Source organism: Letharia columbiana (assembly GCF_014066305.1).
Source record: "Letharia columbiana isolate WasteWater2 chromosome Unknown Sc0000030_s0, whole genome shotgun sequence".
NCBI lineage: Eukaryota > Fungi > Ascomycota > Lecanoromycetes > Lecanorales > Parmeliaceae > Letharia > Letharia columbiana.
The window spans coordinates 34,319-58,801 of NW_023501072.1; the positions used below are offsets into that span (position 1 = coordinate 34,319).

At 37.2% G+C, this 24,483-nt stretch overlaps 6 protein-coding genes across 6 annotated transcripts; 3 read left to right on the forward strand and 3 right to left on the reverse strand.

Moving 5' to 3' along the window:
• Positions 1-9,826: 9,826 nt before the first annotated feature.
• HO173_008279 (uncharacterized protein) lies at positions 9,827-9,994 on the forward strand (the record flags this gene model as incomplete). Its single annotated transcript, XM_037310179.1, has 1 exon — positions 9,827-9,994. The coding sequence occupies one exon, from the start codon at positions 9,827-9,829 to the stop codon at positions 9,992-9,994; it is 168 nt and encodes a 55-aa protein (XP_037162924.1).
• A 1,872-nt stretch (positions 9,995-11,866) lies between these two features.
• On the forward strand, positions 11,867-13,673 carry HO173_008280 (uncharacterized protein; the record flags this gene model as incomplete). Its single annotated transcript, XM_037310180.1, has 9 exons — positions 11,867-11,956; positions 12,010-12,068; positions 12,120-12,288; positions 12,353-12,476; positions 12,530-12,612; positions 12,666-12,822; positions 12,869-12,897; positions 12,952-13,056; positions 13,110-13,673. 9 exons carry the CDS (start codon positions 11,867-11,869, stop codon positions 13,671-13,673), a joined length of 1,380 nt encoding a protein of 459 aa, XP_037162925.1.
• A 1,356-nt stretch (positions 13,674-15,029) lies between these two features.
• HO173_008281 (uncharacterized protein) lies at positions 15,030-15,708 on the reverse strand (the record flags this gene model as incomplete). The annotated part of the gene is made up of 3 exons (XM_037310181.1): positions 15,030-15,312; positions 15,451-15,560; positions 15,613-15,708. The coding sequence occupies 3 exons, from the start codon at positions 15,706-15,708 to the stop codon at positions 15,030-15,032; spliced, it is 489 nt and encodes a 162-aa protein (XP_037162926.1).
• Positions 15,709-20,010: 4,302 nt separating this feature from the next.
• On the reverse strand, positions 20,011-20,443 carry HO173_008282 (uncharacterized protein; the record flags this gene model as incomplete). The annotated part of the gene is made up of 2 exons (XM_037310182.1): positions 20,011-20,020; positions 20,082-20,443. 2 exons carry the CDS (start codon positions 20,441-20,443, stop codon positions 20,011-20,013), a joined length of 372 nt encoding a protein of 123 aa, XP_037162927.1.
• Positions 20,444-21,914: 1,471 nt separating this feature from the next.
• On the reverse strand, positions 21,915-22,217 carry HO173_008283 (uncharacterized protein; the record flags this gene model as incomplete). Its single annotated transcript, XM_037310183.1, has 1 exon — positions 21,915-22,217. One exon carries the CDS (start codon positions 22,215-22,217, stop codon positions 21,915-21,917), a length of 303 nt encoding a protein of 100 aa, XP_037162928.1.
• Positions 22,218-23,384: 1,167 nt separating this feature from the next.
• On the forward strand, positions 23,385-23,897 carry HO173_008284 (uncharacterized protein; the record flags this gene model as incomplete). Its single annotated transcript, XM_037310184.1, has 1 exon — positions 23,385-23,897. The coding sequence occupies one exon, from the start codon at positions 23,385-23,387 to the stop codon at positions 23,895-23,897; it is 513 nt and encodes a 170-aa protein (XP_037162929.1).
• Between the last annotated feature and the right edge of the window lie 586 nt (positions 23,898-24,483).

Below are 24,483 nucleotides of genomic sequence, written 5' to 3' on the forward strand. Positions count from 1 at the left end.
GAATATATAACGCTAAATTTCGACGTATATAAACGAATATATAACGCTAAATTTTAGCGTATATAAACGAATATATAACGCTAAATTTCGGCGTATATAAACGAATATATAACGCTAAATTTCGGCGTATATAAACGAATATATAACGCTAAATTTCGGCGTATATAAACGAATATATAACGCTAAATTTCGGCGTATATAAACGAATATATAACGCTAAATTTCGCTTTAGCGTATATAAACGAATATATAACGCTAAATTTCGGCGTATATAAACGAATATATAACGCTAAATTTCGGCGTATATAAATAAATATATAACGCTAAATTTCGACGTATATAAACGAATATATAACGCTAAATTCCGGCGTATATAAACGAATATATAACGCTAAATTCCGGCGTATATAAACGAAAATATCGCGCTATAGTAATCTTATTTTTTTTAGCGAAGACGAATCTCGAATTCGATTTCGAAGATCTCTAAATCTATATTTTATCTACTATTAAGTATCTATATTAATAATTATACTATATAAGATATTTAAATAATATAAAATAGTTTAAATAATAGAAATTAAGTTAGATTTTGAAAATTTTATAGAGAAAATTTAAATTATAACTAGGTTTATAGATATAGACTAGTAAAAGCGATAAGAGCTTTCGATAATTAAGACTCTTATATAGTTATCTATAGATGAATAGCTATCGATATTATCTATAGATAATATTAAACTATTAAATCTCTAGATACTCGATAAAGAAGCGGCGGTCTATATAATAATAATAGAGTAATTATTAATATTAAATTCGTAATATATAAAGAATAGCTATTTCGTATAACATTTCGATTATATATTAAATAAGAACTTTATCTTTATCGAATCTTTTAATACGATAGCGACTCTTTACTTACTCTTTTTATAATTTTTAACTATATCGACTCTTTTTAGATAAGATTCTCGAGTATTAACTATAATTCGACTATATCGATTTACTTTAAAGCATTTATTAATATAGAATTAAGAGAACTCTAAGTCTTTAAAGTCGTCGTTATTAAATATAAAATAGTTTTTAAATAATATAGTAAATAGATCTTTATTACTATTATAGGCCTTATTATAAATAAGATTATCTTTACTCTATAATAGATTACTTAGATTTAATTTAATAAAGATTAAATTTATATTACGCGTTAATATAAAAGAATAGCGTAAGACTATAAGATAATATACGATCTATTAAGAATTATAGAACTCTTATATCTATTACTTAAGATAGTATATCTTTTATAATAATATAATATCGTTAATAGCGAAAATATCTTTAACTTCGATATTAAGTTACGCGTCGTCTTAACTTAAATAACTCTTATTATAAATATTATAATAGAATTTTATAAGCTTAAGAAAGTTATATTTTATTAGAGCGAGGCTATTATATTAAGTCGAGCTCTTAAAATTATAAACTATAATAATTAATATTAAATCTATAAACTTAGAATATTTATTACTCTTATAAAATATATACTTCTAGAACTATTTTAATAGATTAATAGATAGTAAATAATTAATATTAATTAGATAACTAGCGTTATTAATACTCTACTCTTTCTTAATATATATCTTATAATTTATATTAATATAGCTCCGCGGTTAATACTATTATATATAATAACTATAGATATTTCTAAGCGTAAATTAAATAATATTATTAATCTATCTACTTTACTTATTATTATTTAGATATATAATATCGAAGTTAGTTATTAAAAGATAAGAGAAGAAAATATAAATAGCGGCTTTTAAGTCGCTATCGACGACGCTATAATTTAAGCGAAGTTATTTTATCTTATATAGTTTTAAATTATAAATAATTATTTATTAATTCTAAATAATTTATTATAGAAATAATAATTAAAGTATAAAGTAAAACCTACGTCGATAAATAGCTAGATTCGAAATATCGAAGATTATATTATTAATATCTTAAAAGCGTTGAAATATAAGATCTTTGTTTTAAGCCTAACGTAAAAAGCGCTCCTTCGATCTATTAAAATTAATTATTACTAAGTTCTTATTATTTATAAAAAGAGCTTTTTAATTAATAGTCTTAAAATTATTTACTACTTTATTTCGCTTTATAATCTTATTCTAATATAAAAGACGTAAAGCGTTATTAAAGAAGAATTCTATAAGAAGATATTAATTTTAATAATCGATTATTTCGCGAAGAAAAAGAATATCTTCGAGAATAATATCAAGATTACTCGCTATTTAATATTAATTAGATTTTAAAGAGAGATTTAATAATAATATATTATAGATATAATAAGTCTTTTAGCTAGCTTTAAGAATCTCTATAGTATTATTATATAAGTTTATAAAGAGAGTAATATCTTTAAATATAATTTTTAATCTTCTAGATTTATTTATAAAAGTTAAAAGATAATCGCGTCGCTCTAATTTAGAGCTAAAATTATATATATTTTTTAATCTATAATTATACTTATTTAAATATTTTAAAAAGAGATTAACTATTAAAAAATTAAGAGTATTAAAATTAGTAAAATTAGACTTAACTTCGCTTAATATTAAATATCTTTTAAATTATAAAGAAAGAAAGAGTTATATCGAAGAGAGTATATATAAAAAACTCTTAGATTAAGAAGAAAGAAAGAGTTATATTAAAGAAAGTATAAATAGAGAACTCTTAGATTAAGAAAAAAGGGAGAATTATATCAAAGAAAGTATAGATAAAGAACTCTTAGATTAAAAAGAAAGAGAGAGTTATAGAAGAAGAGAGCGAAGATAAAGAACTCTTAGATTAAGAAAAGAAAGAAAGGGTTATAAAGAAGAGAGCGAAGATAAAGAACTCTTAAATTAAGAAGAAAGAGAGAGTTATAGAGATAAAAGCGAACTTAAGAATCTCTCTATAAATATATAAATATTTAATTATAATAATAAATATAGAAAACTCTATCGCTTAGTTTTAATTATAGATATATATTTATAGCTAAGATATCTATAATCTTAATAAAATTCTAGATAAATAGAATATTAAGAATTTATTTACTTAGTTTACGCGATTTACTAAAACTTAAGAAAGCTTCTTTAAATAGTAATCTAGTTAAAGATTAAGTAATTATATTACTCTTACTTTAAGATCTAATTAAAAGATTAAATATAATCTAAAAAAGAAATTATTATTATTATAATCTTATTTTAATAAGAATAATATCGCTATTCTTCTCTAACTCTCTTAATAAATTAAAACTCTCTATAATATTAATAATCTAATTATTTTTTATTTAAGTTATCTCTTATTACTTAGCTATAATTTTAAAGAGTAAAAAACTCATAAGATTTAAGAATTACGATAAAATAGTTATATCTACTTATAGAAATTAAATTTTATATTTAATTTAATATCTAGCTCGATATCTAATTATAGCCTCGCGAGCGAAAACGTATTTTTCTTCTAGAGTCTTTTTAGAATAAGTTATTATAACGAAGAAAAGAGAGTAGAGAAATAAAGATTATATTCTTATAAGAGATAAGATTAGATTAAATATATAGTAAGCGCGTAGTAAATATAAGTTAAAGATAAAATTCTATATTAAGATAATTAGAAATAAAGTAATAGAGAGTTTTTTTTTTATTTAGATAAATATTATCTATAGATAATAATAACTTATTAATAATATTTAATTAAATAAATTATATATAATAATAATAGCGTAAAGCTAAATTTAATTAAATATATTATTTATAATAATAGACGATATTAATTTTTTAGTAGAATAAGGCTAAATTTAATTAAATATATCGCTTATAAAATAACGCGTACGATATTTATTTAAATAAATATTATCTATAGATAATAATAACTTATTAATTTATTAAATTTAAATATATTTTATAATAATAGACGATATTAATTTTTTAATAGAGTAAGGCTAAATTTAATTAAATATATTACTTATAATAATAAGCGATATTAAAATATTTAGCTTCGCCCGTAATTATAAGTAAAAGTTATTATTAAATAAAATATATTTAAGTAGATATAGTCTATAGATTTTAGCGTCGCGATTATAGAATATTAAAAGATTTTAAATAAAGTAATATATAAAGAAGAAAGTAGATTAGATAATTAAAAATTGAGAACGCTATTAGATTTAGCGTATTCGCTTTTATAATCTTAAATCTTAATATTATTATTAAAAGACGTAAAATAATAAAATGAAAATCTAAAAGAAATTTTTTTTTTTTTTTTTTTTTTTTTCTCTAAGTTTTACGTATTCGTCGCTATAACTATTTTAATTTAAGATTCTAGATAAATAGAATATTAAGAATTTATTTACTTAGTTTACGCGATCTACTAGAACTTAAGAAAGCTTTTTTAAATAATAATCTAGTTAAAGATTAAGTAATTATACTACTCTTACTTCGAGATTTAATTAAAAGATTAAATATAATTTAAGAGAGAGATTATTATCGCTACGATTTTATTTTAATAGAGATAACGTTATTATTTTTCTCTAACTCTCTTAATAAGCTAAAACTCTTTATAATATTAATAATCTAATTATTTTTTATTTAAACTATCTTTTATTATTTAACTATAACTCTAGAGAATAAAAGACTCGTAAGATTTAAGAATTACAATAGAATAGTTATATCTACTTATAGAAATTAAACTTTATATTTAATTTAATATTTAGCTTAAAAGTCTAGCTATAGTCTCGCGAGCGAAAATACGTTTTTCTTTTAAAATCTTTTTAGAATAAGTTATTATAATAAAGAAAAGAGAGTAAAGAAATAAAAATTATACTTTTATAAGAGATAAGATTAAATTAAATATATAGTAAGCGCGTAATAAATATAAGTTAAAGATAAAATTTTATATTAAAATAGTTAAGAATAAAGTAATAGAGAGTTTTTTTTTTATTTAAATAAATATTATTTATAGATAATAATAACTTATTAATAATATTTAATTAAATAAATTATATATAATAATAATAACGTAAGGTTAAATTTAATTAAATATATTATTTATAATAATAGATAATATTAATTTTTTAATAGAGTAAAACTAGATTTAATTAAATATATTACTTATAATAATAAAGATTATTAAAATATTTAACTTCGCGCGTAATTATAAATAGAAGTTATTATTAAATAAAATATATTTAAGTAAATATAATCTATAGATTTTAGCGTCGCGATTATAGAATATTAAAAGATTTTAAATAAAGTAATATATAAAGAAGAAAGTAGATTAGATAATTAAAAATCGAGAATATTATTAAATTTAATATATTCGCTTTTATAATCTTAAATCTTAATATTATTATTTATTCTATTATATAGTATATATTAAAATAGAGAAATTATAGATTTAAAAGAATAAATTATCTTCACTTCGCTCTTTACTCTACTCTCTATAAATTTAATCGCTTATTTATTTATATATATTATCGCGACGATATTCTACTTACTTATTTATTTATATATATTACTATAATAACTCTTATAAGTTTAATTATTTAAAAAATTAGAAGAAGATTATAATATTTAATTAAAGTAATAAATTAACTAGCGGGGCTATAATATTTTTTCTAATACGCTATATTATCGATTTAGCGAGTATTATAATAATTACTCTAAGAATTATATATTATAAAAAAATTTCTATATAATATTACGCGTTTATTAAGATATATAATATTTTTAAATATTAATATCGCTATTATAATTAAGTTAACTAAGTTTTTTAATAGAATAAAATTAAAAGTTTACTTTTTAACTATTATACTATAACTTCTAATTTAATAAAAATCTATTTAACTATTTATTTAACTTTTATTAAAATTTTTAAAAAAGATTATATTACGTAATTATATATTTTTATTAAGAATTATATATATATAGAGTATAAATATTATATATCGAGTAATATATTAAAAAATTAAGTCTTAATAGAATTTTCTATTTAAATTTATTTTAAGTAAAGTTAAATTAAAATTATATATAAAAGATTATAACGCTTAATAATATTATATATTAAATTAATATAACGCGGAGATTTAATATATATAACTAGTAAATATAAAAGAAAGTATATTATAACTTATATAAAGAAGAATAGATTTTAATATTAATAATATAAGATTTATATAATATTAAATTTTAATATATATAAATAAATATATAACGTTAAATTTCGACGTATATAAACGAATATATAACGTTAAATTTCGACGTATATAAACGAATATATAACGTTAAATTTCGACGTATATAAATAAATATATAACGTTAAATTTTAACGTATATAAACGAATATATAACGCTAAATTTTAACGTATATAAACGAATATATAATATTAAATTTCGATATATATAAACGAATATATAACGCTAAATTTTAACGTATATAAATAAATATATAACGTTAAATTTCGACGTATATAAACGAATATATAATATTAAATTTTAACGTATATAAACGAATATATAATATTAAATTCTAGTATATATAAACGAATATATAACGTTAAATTCTAACGTATATAAACGAATATATAATATTAAATTCTAGCGTATATAAACGAATATATAACGCTAAATTTTAGCGTATATAAATAAATATATAACGCTAAATTCTAGCGTATATAAATAAATATATAACGTTAAATTTTAACGTATATAAATAAATATATAACGTTAAATTTTAACGTATATAAACGAATATATAACGCTAAATTCTAGCGTATATAAATGAAAATATCGCGCTATAGTAATCTTATTTTTTTATAAAGACGAATCTCGAATTCGATTTCGAAGATCTTTAAATCTATATTTTATCTACTATTAAGTATTTATATTAATAATTATATTATATAAGATATTTAAATAATATAAAATAATTTAAATAATAGAAATTAAGTTAGATTTTAAAAAATTTTATAAAGAAAATTTAAATTATAATTAGATTTATAAATATAAAATAAATTAAATTTATAATTATTTCTTTTAATTAGAGCTATTAAGAAAATTCGAAAAAAAAATTAAAATTAATTTAACTTTATAAACCTTTACTCGTATAATAATAATAATATAAAATTAAATTAAATTAAATTAAATATTTATAATAATAATTAATTTTAATTTCTTATAAAGTAAGATTAAATTTAATTAAATATTATTATTTATAATAACGTCGTATATTATATATTTTAGTAACATCGCGCGTTATTATAAATAGAATTTTTTATTAAATAAAAAATATTAAAGTAATTATAACTCGTATATTTTAATATTATTAATATAGATTATTAAAAGATTTTAAATAAAGTAATATATAAAGAAGAAAGTAAATTAAATAATTAAAAATTAAAAATATTCTTAAATTTAATATTTTATTCGCTTTTATAATCTTAAATCTTAATATTATTATAAAATAAAAATAAAATAAAATAAAGATTTAAGAGATTTTATTATATTAAATTTAACGTATTTATTATTTAAACTTTAACTTTTTTAATTATTAAATAGCTTTTATATTCTTAAGCGAATAGAAGTAGATTATAAGATCTCTTTTTATTAAAATAGATAGATAAAATAAGAGAATATCTCTTAACGTCTATTTTAAGAATATCTAGCGATTCGTTAAGATTTTAAAATAAGTAGAGAGTAGAATAGTAAATATATATCGTCTATCTATTAGTACTCTAGATCTAACATTATATTAATAATTGGAACTGAAGAGTGTAGAGCGTGGAAGAGTGGTCTGGTCTGCCGTGGAGCGGCTCGAAATGGAAACTTGGTATGAAACTCACCGTCCTCACCCCAATTCATTATTGTTTGCTTCTTTCACCTTATCCAAGCATTTATTTCTCTAACGTCACGTCGCAAACTCTATCATGCACGAAAAAGTCGACATCGTCACCCTCTTCTGATCAACATCGTCTATTTAATCTGATGGGTACCGGTAGTGCTTTATATGGTCGTGATTCGTTGCTGTCATGTGCTAGACGACCTACTTGTATGGCAACGGACGTTGGCCGACGGCACAGTTATTCGTATTATCCAGAGAGCAAGGGTGACAGCTTTGATCTCCTGCGACTCGGTGCGCCAGTTGCTTTCCACGAGAAAGGTCTCAATCTTCTGATTTCTTTGGCATTCCCGATTCCAGGTTCTGTTTCCTTTTCTGCCAGAATCCACGTCCTTGAAGAACATTTTTCTCCTTTTCAATGAGTGCCTCCGAGAGTTCTGGCCATTGCTGTTGCGGCTCCTAGTCACACTGGGCAGCGCGGATTAGCGGACGCATTTCTGCACCCACTCGAGCGGAGTGAGTGTCAGCTCGAGTGGGTGTCAGCAACCTCGACCTCCGCTCGAACTCGCATAGGTATTCACATTGACCACCTTCCATGACTTATGTGGTCCGCTTGTCAGTCGCAGCATCACCACGAGCCTTCTGTGATACTTGCTAGGCATACATAGTGCTGGCGCAATAGCGATAATGATGCCTCCCGCGGGTGGAGACCAGAGCCTAGGATCCACCATCAATGTCACTGTTTGGTCTTTTGTAGCAGTACCTCTTTTCCCAGTCGTCACATGACTCTTTGGTTGCATATGCTTAACCACTAATGTCGGAAGGGATGGCTTCTGGATATTGCTTTCCATGGTCAGTCCTTGGGGGAAAATATGCATGCATCAAAGTGATCTACAGGTATGACAGCTTTTCAGCCTCATCTTCGCCGGCATAGCATCCGCAGCGATAGCCGCAGGGTGCGGGAGATACGTGTACTACCTTGGTCTGCCAGCTACGTCGGAGGCTGTCTGACTCGAGGTCATTGCGGATTGATTTGTCATCACTTCTGTCGCTCTGCCAAAGCTAGCTGTGGCCTGCCTATATACAAGACTACTCAACCCGGCGCGGTCGCACGAGTGGATCCTACATGGTCCAAGCGTTAGCGATACTGCGAAGCAGACTACATGCGCCATCTTACTTTTCACGCAATGTACGCCACTTCAGGGATTGTGGGATCTTCTCCTCAACCTAAAGTGCTGGTCATCTTCCGTACTCATTGAGTCTTCAGTTCTCGCAGGCTGTGAGTAACTTGCGGGAGACACATAGCAATGGTATCACTGACGAACCCTACATACTCAGCTTTCCTTGACCGAGTGTTTGCGATCTATCCGACAACAATTATCTTCAAGTTGAATATGAGCGCCAAGAAGATTGGTCTCACTTGCCCTCTAGTTTCTGCTGTCTTGTGCACGAGAATCCTGGCAGCTCAAGCATTTCATCCGCTAAGCGTCCTAGGGCCGCAGTAGTCGGGATCTATTAATGCACGACTTTCAAACGAGGGAAGTTCTTCGCGGTGTTGAAGATCTCACGTGGTTCACAACATACTAGCGATCCTCTCATCTTGACAGCGAGGATGGTATCTCCAGCGTGTTGAGTCTGCATGGTCTGGCTGACCATGCTTAGCCACGGGATCGAACCCGCTGTGATCATCATCGCAGTCTACTCACCCACTCTCCATCCTTTTAACATGTTTTGTGTGAGGTGAAGGGACACTCTCAAGAACAGTAGCCAGAGAATGTGGAGCCGACCAACCAACTATCTCCATTCTAATCTCAAAGCTTTCAAAGGTCCCAGCAATCAGAGGTGGAAAGACCCATACGCAACAAACATGTCCGAGCTTGGCGAGGACGACAATTTGGAGAGCAGGATGCTTCCGTGCCATGGGGTTCGCAAGACGTAAAATGTTGATGTCAGCCGTGCCACACCGAGTAATGCAGATATGCCGACGGACGATTTAGAGATAGAATCGCTTGATGAGAATGTCCTGGCGGAGCACAATGGCCAGCTTGGCCGTCTGACGGTCGTCGAAGGCGAAGGTGAAGGTTGGTTCATCCTGGGGCGCACATGTTCCGCGATGGCTGCTGTAACAGCTGCACAGAAATCCTAGTGCAGGTGCGCTCAAAAATGATCTGAAGCAAGCACCTGACCCGCAGAAATACTCCCTGTTGGACGGGACGGCCCCTATCTCCATCCGTACTTTATCGTACTGGTACCAGAAGTAGGTCTTACCAACTGGCAGCGGCGATGCACCGCGTCCGGTGGAATAACACTGTTGTACAGTGAATGGTCCGCCCTTTGGTGGGATTGCACGGGCCATCGCAAGGTAGGGCGACCTAACCTCCCTACTGGTGGAGTGGCCCAAAGCACACTGCATCAAAGACTACTGAAGCTTAATAATCCCAAAGGTTGACATTCCAAACGCAACTGTATCTTTTGTTGTTGGCAAACTGAATCTCGCTTTTGATCTATGTTTTGTATGATCTATATACTTGCAACCAAAGAAGACATTGGATTTCGCGGTAGCCGCGCTTTTTCTCGGCAGTCGAAAGGGTCACAGTTGTGTTTTTGTTTCATTTACTTGAAACAAGTCACTTCCGCTTAACCAATAGACGCGCGACAGGGGCTACGTAGGAGCCAACTCCTTGTGGAAGGTATTTAACAAACTTACACAGGTCTTGTGATACTCCATGTCAGAAAATGGAAGCTCACAAAGCAAGTTCCAGTCCTCGATTCCTCCCGACAATTAACCGCGCCAACCCTTGAGGCGCAAATCTAAGGTGTTCTGCGGGATGCCAGGACCAATATGCAGGGTGCTTAGTGCGATCGTAAGAAAAAATGCATAATGCGGGGAAGGTAAAGGATCATCTGTGCTTTCTTCCCCGCCACGTCACTTCACTCCATCGACGCAAATGTCACTTCACCGCCGTTTTCCGCCTGTTTGAGCGCAAAAGAAAACATTGATTGGCTTGCGGTGGGATGGGTGTTTGACAGCTCTAGCCTTGTGCTCCTTCCCCGCATGGTCAATCAATATTGGAGGTGGGGAAAAAGCGTCGCGTGTCTGTCAGTTCCTCGAACTTGAGCCGCATGTTGCCCCTCGAACAAGGCACTGCGAACGGAGATGTTTGACAGTCAGCTCGGTGAGTCTTGCGTTAATTCGCCGAGTATCTCCGGGTTCTCAGCAGGTGTCACTGCTCTTGAAAGCCGAAGCCGATGGAGGGTGGCAGTATGTTTTCTGGCGGCAGCTGCTCTCCTTGTACAAAGCATTGGCTTAGTGATATCACGCTCCCCACGCTAAACTTGCAATGTACAATCCAAGTGCCACGTCTCCTTGCTTGGACGCTCATGAGGAATGTATCACATCTTGCGCTCTGATCCTTGGGGAGCCAGCAGGGACCTTGACTCGCTCTCTCTTCTGTAACTTGACCGGAAAGATGGTTCTTCAAACTAATGGGCACTGTATTGTACATACTGCAAGTACCAAAGCCTAGCCCTGACCATCAGTGGCAATAGTTTGCAGATGCAAGATAGACCTTCAATTCCCCGCCCGGGATCTCGTGCCCTCACAACGGTCCGTGGCATGTTCTGCAGATGTTCATACTCATCTCCATTCCACCCTGTCTCGTGGTCAAGGGTGGTTAGTGGCGCTGCTCACGGATATGAAATGCCGAGCGCGAAATGGGTCTCATGGCCCTCAAAATTAAATATTAGAAATGGGGAGGTATTCAAATTCCCATCTGGTCCTTTCGCATACCGAGCGGCCGTCCAATGATAGAAGAGAGGGCTCTAGGGACGCCGTCAGCCTCTACCACCTCACGGATCAGGGCGGACTCATGTGGTGTACAAAGCTGCCGTAGCAGACCGGTGGGATCGTCGGTGTGCAAGAGCCAGCTCTAGGATTTAATCGAGCTCGCCAGTCTTCTCTATAACGTGTAACAACCTGACTCTCCATCACCATTGCAGCTTTCTCCAACTATACAAAATGCGTCTCTCCAACGCTCTATCAACCACGGCGGCAGTGCTGCACCTGATTGGGAAGGCGCAAGCCAAGGCAGTCTTCGCGCATTACATGGTAGCTTTCACCACGTCACTGCTGTACACGACGATGCTCACCTCAGTTGAAAGATCGGTACTGTGGATAAAGACCATGCGCAACAAGACATCGACAACGCAATATCAGTCGGGTAAGTCTGCCAATCAATCAGGATTACGATAGACTTCTAACAACCAATTAGACTCGACGGATTCGCCCTGAACATCGGTGATCCAACCGAGTCCTACGTCGGCGCGACACTTGAATACTTGTACGAGTATGCGTCTGGCACAGGATTCAAGCTCTTCGTCAGTATGGATCTGTCTGCATCGGGTGCAGCATGCAGTGCAGGGAGGTCCTGCTGCAATGGGGTTAGCTTCTCCAACCATCGACAGCATTTATGACTTCCTTTAACCTGATCCTACGGGCATTCAGCCGAACGACTATAGCAGCATCTTTTCGCAATACCTAAGCAATGAAGCATCTTACCTAGGCCCCAACGGTTTGCCCATGATATCGACCTACTCATCTGGCGGCGTCGTCCCCGATGCCTGGCATTGTAAGTCTCTTCATCCTACATGGAACCTACTACGGGAACTGATGTACTCAAAGCATGGAAAGTGTCCCTTGACTTCCAAATGTACTTCGTTCCTATGTTTGATGATACGGATGGCTACTACGACTCAACCTCTGAGGTGAGTCGTCCAAAATCGTTCTTTCCTCGGGTCTCGGATTGATGTCAATGTAGTGGTGGTCCAATTGGGGCAACCTGGTCGACGGAGTCTTCAGCTGGGAGGCGGCGTGGCCAACGGTGGCAGATGGGAGTAGCACCGACGTCGGCAGCCTCTCTCCTGACATGCCACTCATCAACAGCGCCTCGGCTAGTCAGAAGAGCTACATGATCGGTTCGTAGATCCATCATTCCTGTAAGCGTCGCTAACAAACACGCAGCTTTGAGCACTCTCCAGTACAAGGATGCCGTAAGACATGCCCGAAACAGAGACTGTGAATTGCTGCTGACCGATACGAAACAGTACGGTACCAACTTGTACCGCGCAGGCGGGCTCAATCTACCCATTCGCATGAATAACATCCTTGGCATTGCATCAGAGCTCGATTTCGTCGAGATCATCACCTGGGTAAATCCGCCCCAAAGCCCACCTAACTCGCAATCCAGCTAACGTAGCATCAGAATGATGGCCCCGAAAGTCACTACATTGGAAACGTATGGAGCGAATCATCCGATTCATCGGTCATGTACTCCTCGCCGCAAGCCGCCTTTCCCCACGCTGCCTGGCAACCCCTCGTCACATCATTCATCGAGGCATACAAAGCCGGCGGCACCATGGCTCCCCCGTCCGGCGCCACGGCGGTAGGATCGATGTGGTACAAAACGATCCTGCAAGACGCCTCATGCTCCGGGGCGACGCCACCCAGCGGCTGGTCCACGGGCACTGATTCTCTCACCTGGGCGATCGTCCTACCATCCGGATCATCCGGGATGAAAGCCTGCCTCACGAGCAACGGTTCTGTCATCTCGACCGTGAGTGTGAATCCGGGGCTGAATTTCGGTTCGCCGACCGGAGTGCAAGCCGGGGCACAGATGCTTCAATTGTTGGACTCAGCGGGCAATGTTGTCATGACCGCGACAGGCGGTGAGTGCATCTCTTCCAGTTGTCCAGCTGGTATGTACAACATGAATTACCAGGTAGTTGGTCTGAGTGCGGACGGTGGCAGCGCAAGTTGCAGCAGTTGAACTAAGGGAAACGGGCAGGGAAGTGTAGGATGTGGGGATAACTGCATGCGACACATTGTACGATTGGAAGGAAACGCATTCTCACGCGTAAGATGGAAAGCTGGAAGACTGTAGGATGGAACGGAACTGCATGCGTGGGCCTAATATCATCACTATGGAAGCGATTGCATGCTAGGATCGAAATATTGTAAAAAGGAAAAAATGACAGCATTAACTCAGTCTTGCGCAACTCTCCACGTAACGTTGCACACAAATCTTGTGGCTGACATAGCCTGAAACGTCATCCGCTCACCTATCTAGAAGCTCCCCCTCACAACAAGACACTTATGGTCTAGTCCCTACCATCGCTCTAACGCGCGTCACAGGCCCACCACCTTGGGCCATACATCGCCCACAATCCTTCCAACCGACTTGAAATCCAGACAACTAAGCATGAAACGAGAAAGAGCGTAAGGGGTATTCCAGAATATTGTCCGATACCTAGGAACGGAAGTCGGAAAATTCCAAGCTTTGACTTGCCCGAGTGCGACGGCAACTAAGGAAGGTTTATTGAAAGTGTGCGCATACTCGTGGGGCGGAAAAATCTGTCTGCTTGGCAAATCGATGCAGATTATGGTCCTCTGAGTGAAAAAGTCAATTGGTGGGTACATGCGGGCCGGACTGCCAAGACGATACTTTATACTTCTCGGTAGCACGAGTGCAGGAGATTTCTACCCATTTCCGGTGAGTTCTGATCTGTCTGGAATCCAAGCGTGGGGTACATTCCATTGATGCATAAACATTTCCCGGTTTCTTGCCCCTGAGGTGAAAGCTGTACGAGTTCTCTAACCTTGCTGTACGAGAACGGCGACTCCGACAGAAAGGATACTTTCCATTCCGAGATCAAGGCAAACAGTTGCGCTCATCACGAATCGATATCACACAGCATATTTCCTTCGAAATCATGTCGACTCCTCCTAGATGGTTCAGGACTGAGGGCAAAGGTCCAATATGCCCAACCTGCAAGACAAAACACTAATCAGATTGGCCTCCACTAGGAATCCATATCCGGACAAGCGTAGATAAGGGCCGACAACATCCTCACAATACTCTCAAGGCCGTCATGGACGAGGAGCCTGCTCTGTTGCGAAGAGAAATGATAACGACGGACACACACCACTAGACGTTTGACCACCCTTACGTCTTTGATGACAGAACGCCAAGTCTCATTTTGAGCGCTCTGCCACCGTGTTGCGAACCATCAGACCCAAAGAAGATTGGCACTGCTGCTCTCTTCGAAGACACAAATTTGAGTAGACAGGCGGGTGTCCTCCCCAAAACCATGCGCGCCGCCTGTACTTCGGCCACAGCCTCACTTTAGAAACGAACATCATCATTCTCTTCGGTCTTTGTCAAGCAAGAGCCATGCGCACTAGTGAGCAAAGGAGGCTCGACAGCCAAAGTGACATCTTGTAGATTCTGAAACTTCACCAAGAATGTGCCGAATGCCAGAGGGCTCATAACATCCACAGGCTCCTCGGAGGTAAATTGGAAATTCTGAGTCGTATACGGTGACGACGAGCCCGCCTTGTACCCAGTCACCGTGATGTTGCAAGCTACGGCAGCTGAGACAGCGTCTTGGCCACCTTGTGCAACGCAGCTGTAATAGAAGCCAGTGAGCGAAAAAGACTTGGTCGTGGACTCTGGGAGCAGAGCAATCAAAGTGGGTGGCGTTTAGCCAGAGTTGAATGCCAGAGAAACGTGCGGGTCCGAGTGAGGGATAACGCTGGAAGCAGACTCGTTGGAGATGGCAAGTGAGGCGACATCAGGCTTCTCATAGGAAGTCCTCTTGTAGATTCCCACGAGCGTAACGAGAGCCTCTCCAGGAACTGTAGCTAAGCCATCGTACTGCGAACGATCAATTGGACGCATGGTGACCAAAGGGGACGTTGGCACTCACGGCGGCGTCGAAAGACACACTGCTGGCGAGACCCAAAGTTAAGAAGAGAACGTTTGCAAAGATGCTGACGCTGAATGGATGGGTATCACAAAGCATTATCTTGCAGGCCGATACCTTGGCCTGACCGTCAATCAAGGGGACAGTCGTATGTTTCTGGATGAAACTGGAGGGTTACAACCATTTTCTTAAGCATCCAAATGATGAGTCGATAACATAAGTGGCAAACGCCCTATCGAGTGGCTCCCTTTGTCGGTCCGATGGAGGTCACCATTTGGGTCGAGGAGGTGTGTGTCCATTGTACGACGCTTTCTACTTTCCACCATGACATACAACAAGAGTGCGGGACGTCATAGTGCACCTGGATCATTCGATTCCTCGACATGAGATCCCCCATGTTGTCGGATTGAAGTCAGATCAACAGACTCTTGAACTACCACATTGTGGCTGTAATGTAAGACTTTGGAGAAGCCGAGAAAGAACGGGTGCTGTTGTATTTCTCTTCTATATGCATTGTGTTCCATGTATGGTCGGAATGAAAAGATGGGATTTTGCCACGAACAACAAGTGCTTCTTCTTGCACCTTCTTTCCGGTGTGCAGACTTTTACAGTATATGCCGATTTGCGTAGGAAAGACTCCGCCTTCGCACATTGTCGTGTTTGAAAAAACATGGCGACTCTGTCGATGACAACAGAAGACTTTGCCGGCCAACAAGAGCTGATGTCCAATGATAATTATACTATCAGCCTTCCCTCCAGTACCGGACAGTACCGGAGAGCCATTAGGCCGACCTAGCTATATTCCTCTAATTAGTAAGAGATTGTAATAGTAAATAGGGGATACGTCCTGGCTGATCTTACCGTCTTCCCCATACCTCGCTATCGTTACCCTCTATCCTTTTATCTCTCTTATACCTCGCTATCGTTAAATCTTCGCGTATATTATTCTTAATAGTCTTAATATCGTACTCTCGTCTCGTGCGCCAGCCCCTATAGTATAGGGACTTTAAGAATATTTAGAAAAAGCTCGATTAGTATAATAATAACTTCGAGAATATTAATCGAGATTATACCTCGAAAGTAGAGTATTTAAATAAGTTTTTATTATTTAAGAAAGAAGATAATAGTTTTAGCGATAGCGAATAAAGTAAGTTTATCTATTCTAACGCGTTTAGGTTATCGTCTACCCCCTTAAAGCCCTCTATCTCCCTCTTCTCTTATAAATATAAAACGTTTATCTCTTTAAACGAATAAAAAGAATACTTCTAAAAGGATAATAAGCGTAATAAGTTTATTTTAGTAATACCCTCGAAGCTAGCGTTAATAATATTAAAGTTACTCTTTTATATTCTAAAAACGCGTTAAGCTACTTTCTTATTAGATATATCTATTTACTAAATAGCTAAAGAATTTAACGCGTATTAATCTTTAATAGATAATTTCTAAATATATATAATAAGCTTAATAACGCGATTACTAAAGAAAAGGTACTTAGATATTCTATTAATAATATTATTTATATAAAGAGAAAATCGTTAGCGAGATTTATAGCTAACGAAATAAGTAAATTCGACGCATCTCTTCTTATAATATAAAGCTTAAAATAGTAAAAACCTTTAGTTTATCGAATATTTATATCTTATTATTAGTCGAGATCTCGCTTTATTTAAATAAGAAAAGCCTTTACTAGTATTATAATTATAAATCGAATTACGTTAATTAATATAAGATTAACTTATTTATTATAAATATCGTTAATTTAGTAGTTATAGCGGGCTAAAAGATTATCTTAATTTATAATAATATTAAGAGCGTTAAATAAATTAATAATCTAATTACTTTAGAGGCTATTAAAGATAAATATCTTAATCTTAAATATTATTATAATATAAGAGTTAAATAAAGAAAGACTAACTCTAATAAACGAGTTTAGAAAGTTAAAGCGCTTTAGCTATAGTAGTAAGCTAACTATATAATAAATCTAAAGTTAAAAAAGAGTATAAGATATATAAATATTATAATTAAGAGGGATATCGATAATAAGACGATTTATAATACGATATTTACGAAGAAATATAAGTCTAAGATCGAATAATAATTCTGTAGAGGCTAATCGGCTAAAGCTCGATTAATATTTCTTCGACGGCGAGACTATCTTCTCTTTATAGACTCTATTTATAACTTTAATACTTTTAAATAAAAGCTATTTACGATTATAGCCCGTAGCGAGTATAATAAATAGATTTTCTATATTTATTTACTTTTATTAATTAAAAATAATAATATTATAAGCGAGTTTCTTCGAAAAATTAAGAAATAATATAGAGAATTAGATACTTAACGTCTTCGCTATATAATTATTAATAACTCTATAGCTAAATAAAAGGTCGTTTAATTAGTATTTCGAGGTTTTAAGAAAGATAAGTAATAGATAGATTACTTTCTCTATCGAAAGTATAGCGAACGAACTTTAAAATAAGAGCTAAGGGCCGATAACTATAAGAAATCCTTCGAGCACCTCTATAAAGCCCTCTACTATCGATTCTCGAAGTAAGACTATATAAACGATATTAACGCCGCTATTTATAAGGCCTCTAATTTTAAAAAGAACTATATTCGAAAGTAATAGCTAAGTATTAGAAAGCTCTAGACTTATTATACGCGTTAGTATTCTTATCTACTATTATAAATAATAACTATTAATTTAATTAAGTCTTAATATTATTTTCTTAAGATTTATACTTAGAGTAAGAGTACTATATTTAGATTTAGTCTTTTTAAAGTAATATTATATACTCTTAAGATTATTAATTAATAAGAGCTTCGTAAAGAAAGAGATAGCTATTAAATTTAGATTCTATTAGTTCGCTAAGTATTAATTATATTTATAATTAATTAAATTCCCTAGTCTTTATATAGTAACTTATAGTAAAATAGCTAAAGAAAGCTATAAAAGTTTAAAACGAAGGCGAAATCCCGCGGAGTTTAAATAACGAACTCTTATATATTTACGTCTTCTATCGATAATATTAACTATTATACTTTTATCTCTAATAGTTTAATTTTATAAATAATACCTTTATAAACGCTAATTAAAAGAGATAGATCTATATATTTAAAGAGGGAGACTTTAAGATCTATAAGAGTATTACTAAGAAATACATTATTAAGAATATCTACGATAAACTCTAACGATCCTAATAAGTATATATTAAACGTTCGCGAGATACTCGATAAGATTAAGACGAAGTTCTATAAATTAAAAGCGAGGTATTATAAACTAAGAGAATAACGTATAAGAGAGCGAGTTTCCGCTTAATAAATAACTATATTATATTAAATAACGGGCTCTATTCGATAGTAGAGGTATCTAAGAGGCCCTAAAGAAGCTCGCTAATAATAGATATAATATAGCTAGATTAGAGATGCCTCTCCGGGGGTATCATATAAAGGATACGGAGTAGATAGCCCCCAATAAAATCTAATTCATGAGAACCCCTAAACCCTCTATAGTCGACAGCGAGGTATCCCTTAAAACCCCCATAGTAGACTGCCAACTCCGCTACATCCCTTATACAAATTCCGCCCTGACAGGTAGCAATGCAGGCGGACTGCGATGGCTAGCCTAAAAGCCTTCCCCGCCCTATTCCCCGCCCCATTGCAAGTGACAGCGAGGTCGCTGACGACGACAACGATGTCTCGGCGACGTCGCGCCTTATTTTGGTGTGGCGCCCATACAAATATAGCGCAGCCACCCTGAAACTATGCTAACGGTATTTTATTTAGCATTGGCTGAGGTATTGTGGATGACTCTAGCCAGATCGTCTTTGAAAGCGAGATCAAGAATATAAAAAACCTATTAGTCGCGCCTAATCGAAACTTCCAGTCCCGCGTACGCCATGCACTTACCCAGTATTCTACACCTACCCCTTCTATTGGCGTTGCTTCTCTTCACCTACGCTTCAACTCTGTCCAACACGGACAGCAATCTCGCCACCACAATGCCCTCTTCCAACATTCGTCAACTTCACCCCCGAGGCCTAAACCGAAATACACTCGTAGCATGTTTATACGACTTCCTTTCTGTATATCCGGCTAATGAATACCTTTCACTGACCTTGACGTCAGAATAATTTTTCAAGCTGGTCTGAAGTCGATCAAGTTGAGGAAGATAGACGAGGCAACTTTCAGCTATGAAGCGATTTCCGTGAGGGAGATACGCCGCGTTGAATACGCCAGCCACTGCATGATCTTCGCAACATGCTCACCATACCCTTCATTGTCGATGGCTTTCAGTGTTCGTGCGTCCGTATCATCTAGATCTTTTGGGAGAGATTGCAAAGCTATGCAAAGATCGGCCAGGCTCAGACAACACCCCAGCGCATTGAGCTGGCATTTGACTCATTGGAACCTGGTGGACATGCTTAGCGATGGTATTGAAGAAGATGAAACCATAATGAGTGGAGACTCACATGTCGCCAACCTTTTCCATCAAGACCATTTCGATTTCAGCCTGCACTTCTGGCACTTGCCATTTTTTCAACTTCCGATCCGTGCGGATCCGGCTTTGAACGTTTACCCGAATGTCGCGTTCGACTAACGCCCTTTCTATACAGACTTTGTACTTATCATCAAGGACTGTAGACAGTAATTCTTCTATGTCTTTCTCCTGCCAGCTTGTGACCAGCGTATGCAGGCGCACAATGTCCCACCCAGCCATTTCGCCAATATTCGTTGCCAGATCGTCACTTTCCTTGCATTCATCCGACGCATCGAGACTAATGAAAACGTCCGTGAAGCTTTTCACAGTGTTTCTGAGGGTGTTCGATAGCATGGGCGATGATGGTTCTGATGCACCTCTGCCACAATCTGAGTACAATTTGTCCAATGGTTTGTGAGCTTCACGGCCTTGCAGTGATCATTGAGCAATCAGTGACCGTAACATCGTCTCGCAGCGTTGCTTCTCCCGATCGTCGAACTCAAAATAAGAATATCCTACGGCCATCGCCCCCTCAGCAGCTGTATTGCGATGGAGTCCAGAATCCTTTCAATGGCTGTTGAGCAAAGGACTGTTTTTCCGCACCCACCTAGGTATACCATGAAGCCAGAGAAGAGAATCTGGCTCCCGTATCCAATTTTTGAACACATCGCTATCAATCAACCATGAACCAGTCCCTGCTTACCTGTCTGGAAATGCTTTGATGTATTTCGGGGATAGATCCGCAGTACGAAGCCACCTCTGAGCTTTCTGCTGGTGAGCACCTGGAGGATTCAGTAAGGGAAATATACCCAGTGTACACGCTTGTAAACTTCCCGAGTGTCATTAACAAAAGAGATGCCTGTATACTTTGTGTATTGTCTTTTATAGCTTAAACTGATGTCCTGATACTAACGTCAGCTCGGAAAATTATTAGACGTCTTGAGGTTTCTGCAAGAGACCGCGTAAACCTACGTCTGGTCCGCTGCAATAGCTAGGTTAATTGGGCTCTTGAAACTGCCGATGCTAACAAGGACCTTGTCCGTATTTTCCTCCTTCAACGGCCAACGAAATACCTCTACCAATCCTCTCCGCTTCGAGCCAGCGGGACCACTCCATCCTGACGGGGTGAGCTTCTTCTTCAATTTTACCAACTTAGTACAGCATTTGCTTAGACTTCCCGTGTTTGGATCGGATAGTGATTTCAAGGCTGGCAGGCAAGATACGTCAGTCGAGCCCGGTGTTTCGGCCTTGTCTGCGAGCTCCTCGAGGTTCCGTAGGACATTTCGAAGGCCGCAGGCTTCTTCCAATACTCGTGGGACCTCCCAGCTAGAGCCTTGACGGAAGATCGGTAATCGCAACACACGGAGATCACCGCTTCCGTGGCTTGTAGAACTGCAACAACGCTTGCAGTAATGCTTAACAGCTCCATCGACTGGCGACTATACAATTGAGGGTTGAGCGGTCATACTCTTATAGCTGTAGTGGAGGAAAAGCTAGGGAACGGTCGTTCGAAAGAGCATTCCCGGTACCTTGCAGCCTTGTTCCTTCGGCACTTTCCCTGCAGATGACAGATTTAAGAGGGGTCCTAGCAAGAAAATTGATTGGCTTAGCTTGTCGACTTCCATACACCACAAGACTGCAGGTTACATAAGCTAAAACTAACCGGCTTCAGTCAGGACTCTTTGTGTACATTAAGACGGGTTTTAGAGTACTGTTTTGCCCTTGAAAGCAGATTGTGAGAAAGATGCCATTGAGCCTTAGGGATCTCAATAGCGCTCTGGGTCGCTCTAACCGGGCAAATTCGTAAAGCTCTCGCTACCATCACTTAGACAGATTTTGTCGAGACCTCCTGCATTACCAGCAGCAGCAGAGTCATCAGTCCACTATCCTCCTTGTCTGGGTCAATGAACATCATCGCCCTGGTATCTTTGGCGGTGTTATAGCCCTTTCCAGTGCCCTCCTCGCCGTTATTTGCTCCGAGAGGATCCACAAGCGTTGCGAAGAGCGGTTCCGAGTGGTGTGTACCGCCATTGACAAACGTCTTAACGATTCTACCAGCGATGATAGCTGAGAGCGCCCAAGAAGGCTTGGTAGACAGTGCCACCAACGAGATCTTTGGCAAAAACATCTTGTGCCCGCATGTCCTGAATAGGGTATGGCTGTCCCTTCACCTAGAATTTATAACGCGCTTTCGCGTCCTGTGAGACATTGTACGGTGAAAATTCGCAAGCGTTAGCTATGATTTCCAGGTAGTCTAGTACAGTGCCGGGGCGTAACGCCTTTGTCGAACCTGAACTCACGGGTAAACAAGTGGTCCCAGGCATTGTAGCCATGGTCCTTTGTGTCACAGACGGAGATTTCCTCAAACGGAAGATGCGATTCAAAGGCGTCATTCGTAAAAGTGGACATTTCCTTGATACCTGTAGGCCCAACACAGCCATGAGTGTTCGTACCCAATACATGAGCAGGATCTGAGCTTGTGAGGAAAGAGCCCCAGAAGTGGAGCACTCTTTTTAGCATAGCAATGAAATTCAGATCTAAGAACCCGCAAAGCCGCTAGTTGTAGAAATGAGCCTGACGAATAGAGCAGCCATGGGTAGTCCTACCACCCGCACGCCATGGGCGTGCTCACTCCACTCAACACGAACAGCGTGTGGTCAATGTTACCGATTTCCTTGTGCTCCTCGGGATCTTGAGATTAAGGTTTCTTATTGGAGGATTGCGTGGAAGGACTCTTTCTGTATGTGTGGGCTACGCGACTCAGCCGAGCCTCCCGAAGAAGAAGGCATGTGAATGCGACTCCTAGGTTGGTTCTCTGCCGCAGACGGTATGACTTGAAGCGTATTCGTACGAAAATAGAAGTACATGATTTTCAGTAGAGCCATTAGAAAGTACGGGAAAGATCCTTTGGTCCACCAGTAATGCCACACTAACCGCGGTCTAATTGTCTTTAGCACAGCCGCAAGCTACCACGGGCTGAGCCTTTCTTTCGTAGCTGTATTTGGTTGACCGCCTTTACAATGGCTCAGTGCTGTCAAACTGCATCTCGCAGGATTCTCGCGTTTCAAGAGATCCTGTCAGCTGGGTCTGCGGTCATCAAATCAGAATCCTGTCCTAACTTTAGCCCTGCGCAAAAGCTCCGCCTTGCGAAATGCCCATCCATCTATGGCGGGATGAATACTAAAGTCAAGGGTTCGCGCAGACATCATCATTTTCACATTCTCAACTAAACACTGCAACTTGTAGACGCTTACCTTTCCTTTCCGCAACGCGATCCCATCCAAGAACATCAGCCATGCCTCGCCACTCCTCCATTCTGACCTGGACCCTTCTCTCCATTTGCTCCTTCACAACCCAAGCGCAAACCGTGTACACAGGCGACGGCACATTCTACTCCCCCAGCGTCGGCCTCGGCTCATGCGGCCAACAATACCAAGATACTGACCTGGTCGCCGCACTGGCCGAGGTCTCAATGCAAGCCTACAACCCCGGCAATCCCAACAACAACCCACTCTGCGGCTACAAAGTGAATGTCTGGAACAACGCGAACCCCTCAACCACCGTCACCGTGACCATCGTCGACACATGTCCCGGATGCCAGGGGCAATACGATCTCGATCTCAGTCCCGCCGCTTTTAACCAGCTGGCCGATCCCAGTGTAGGCAGAATCCAGATATCCTGGGAATTCGCTGAGGCGTTTTCGCTGACGACGGGGCCGTTCGCTGGGGCGGTGCCCGGAGAGAGAGTTGCGATCAACCAGAAGGTCATCTCGAATCCCGAAGTCGCCGCATCGCGAGACGAGCTGTGAAATGGTTCCCCAAGGGCTTCTGGAGTTGGTCGACGCTCAGAATATAGGACGTCGGATGGGATTCTGCTGCCAGAGTTTATAGAGAGTATTAAGCTGCAAGGCATAAACAACATCTTGTGTATGTAATCATTTGCTATACACGCGAAAGGCGTTCATTGGAGTGTTTTCAGGGTTGGTATTAGAAACAACCGAGGTCAACTTCTTTGTATAGAGATTGCAGAGCAACTGTTGAGCCTTCCGACCAGTGCAATTCGTGAACGTCGCAACCCTGCACAGCAAACACTACTATGGAAACATAAGCTAAAAGCTAGGAAGACTATATCTCCGACTGATTTGATAGCAATGAGGGCACGTGTTCTTCACCAAGTTGCTACAGAACCTTTCCAGATGACTCCTTCAGTCAATGACCGTCTTCGTGACAAAGTAAATAGTGCAGGTTGGCTAGAGGAGAAGAATGCTTACCCGAAACCTATGTACTCTTATACAACTTCATGCATGTGATAATCTGACAGCTGGCAGCCAGGTGCGGAGACCAGCAAAATAAGACTACGAGAGCCCGTGAGATCTTGCTTACCTGTGAACTTTA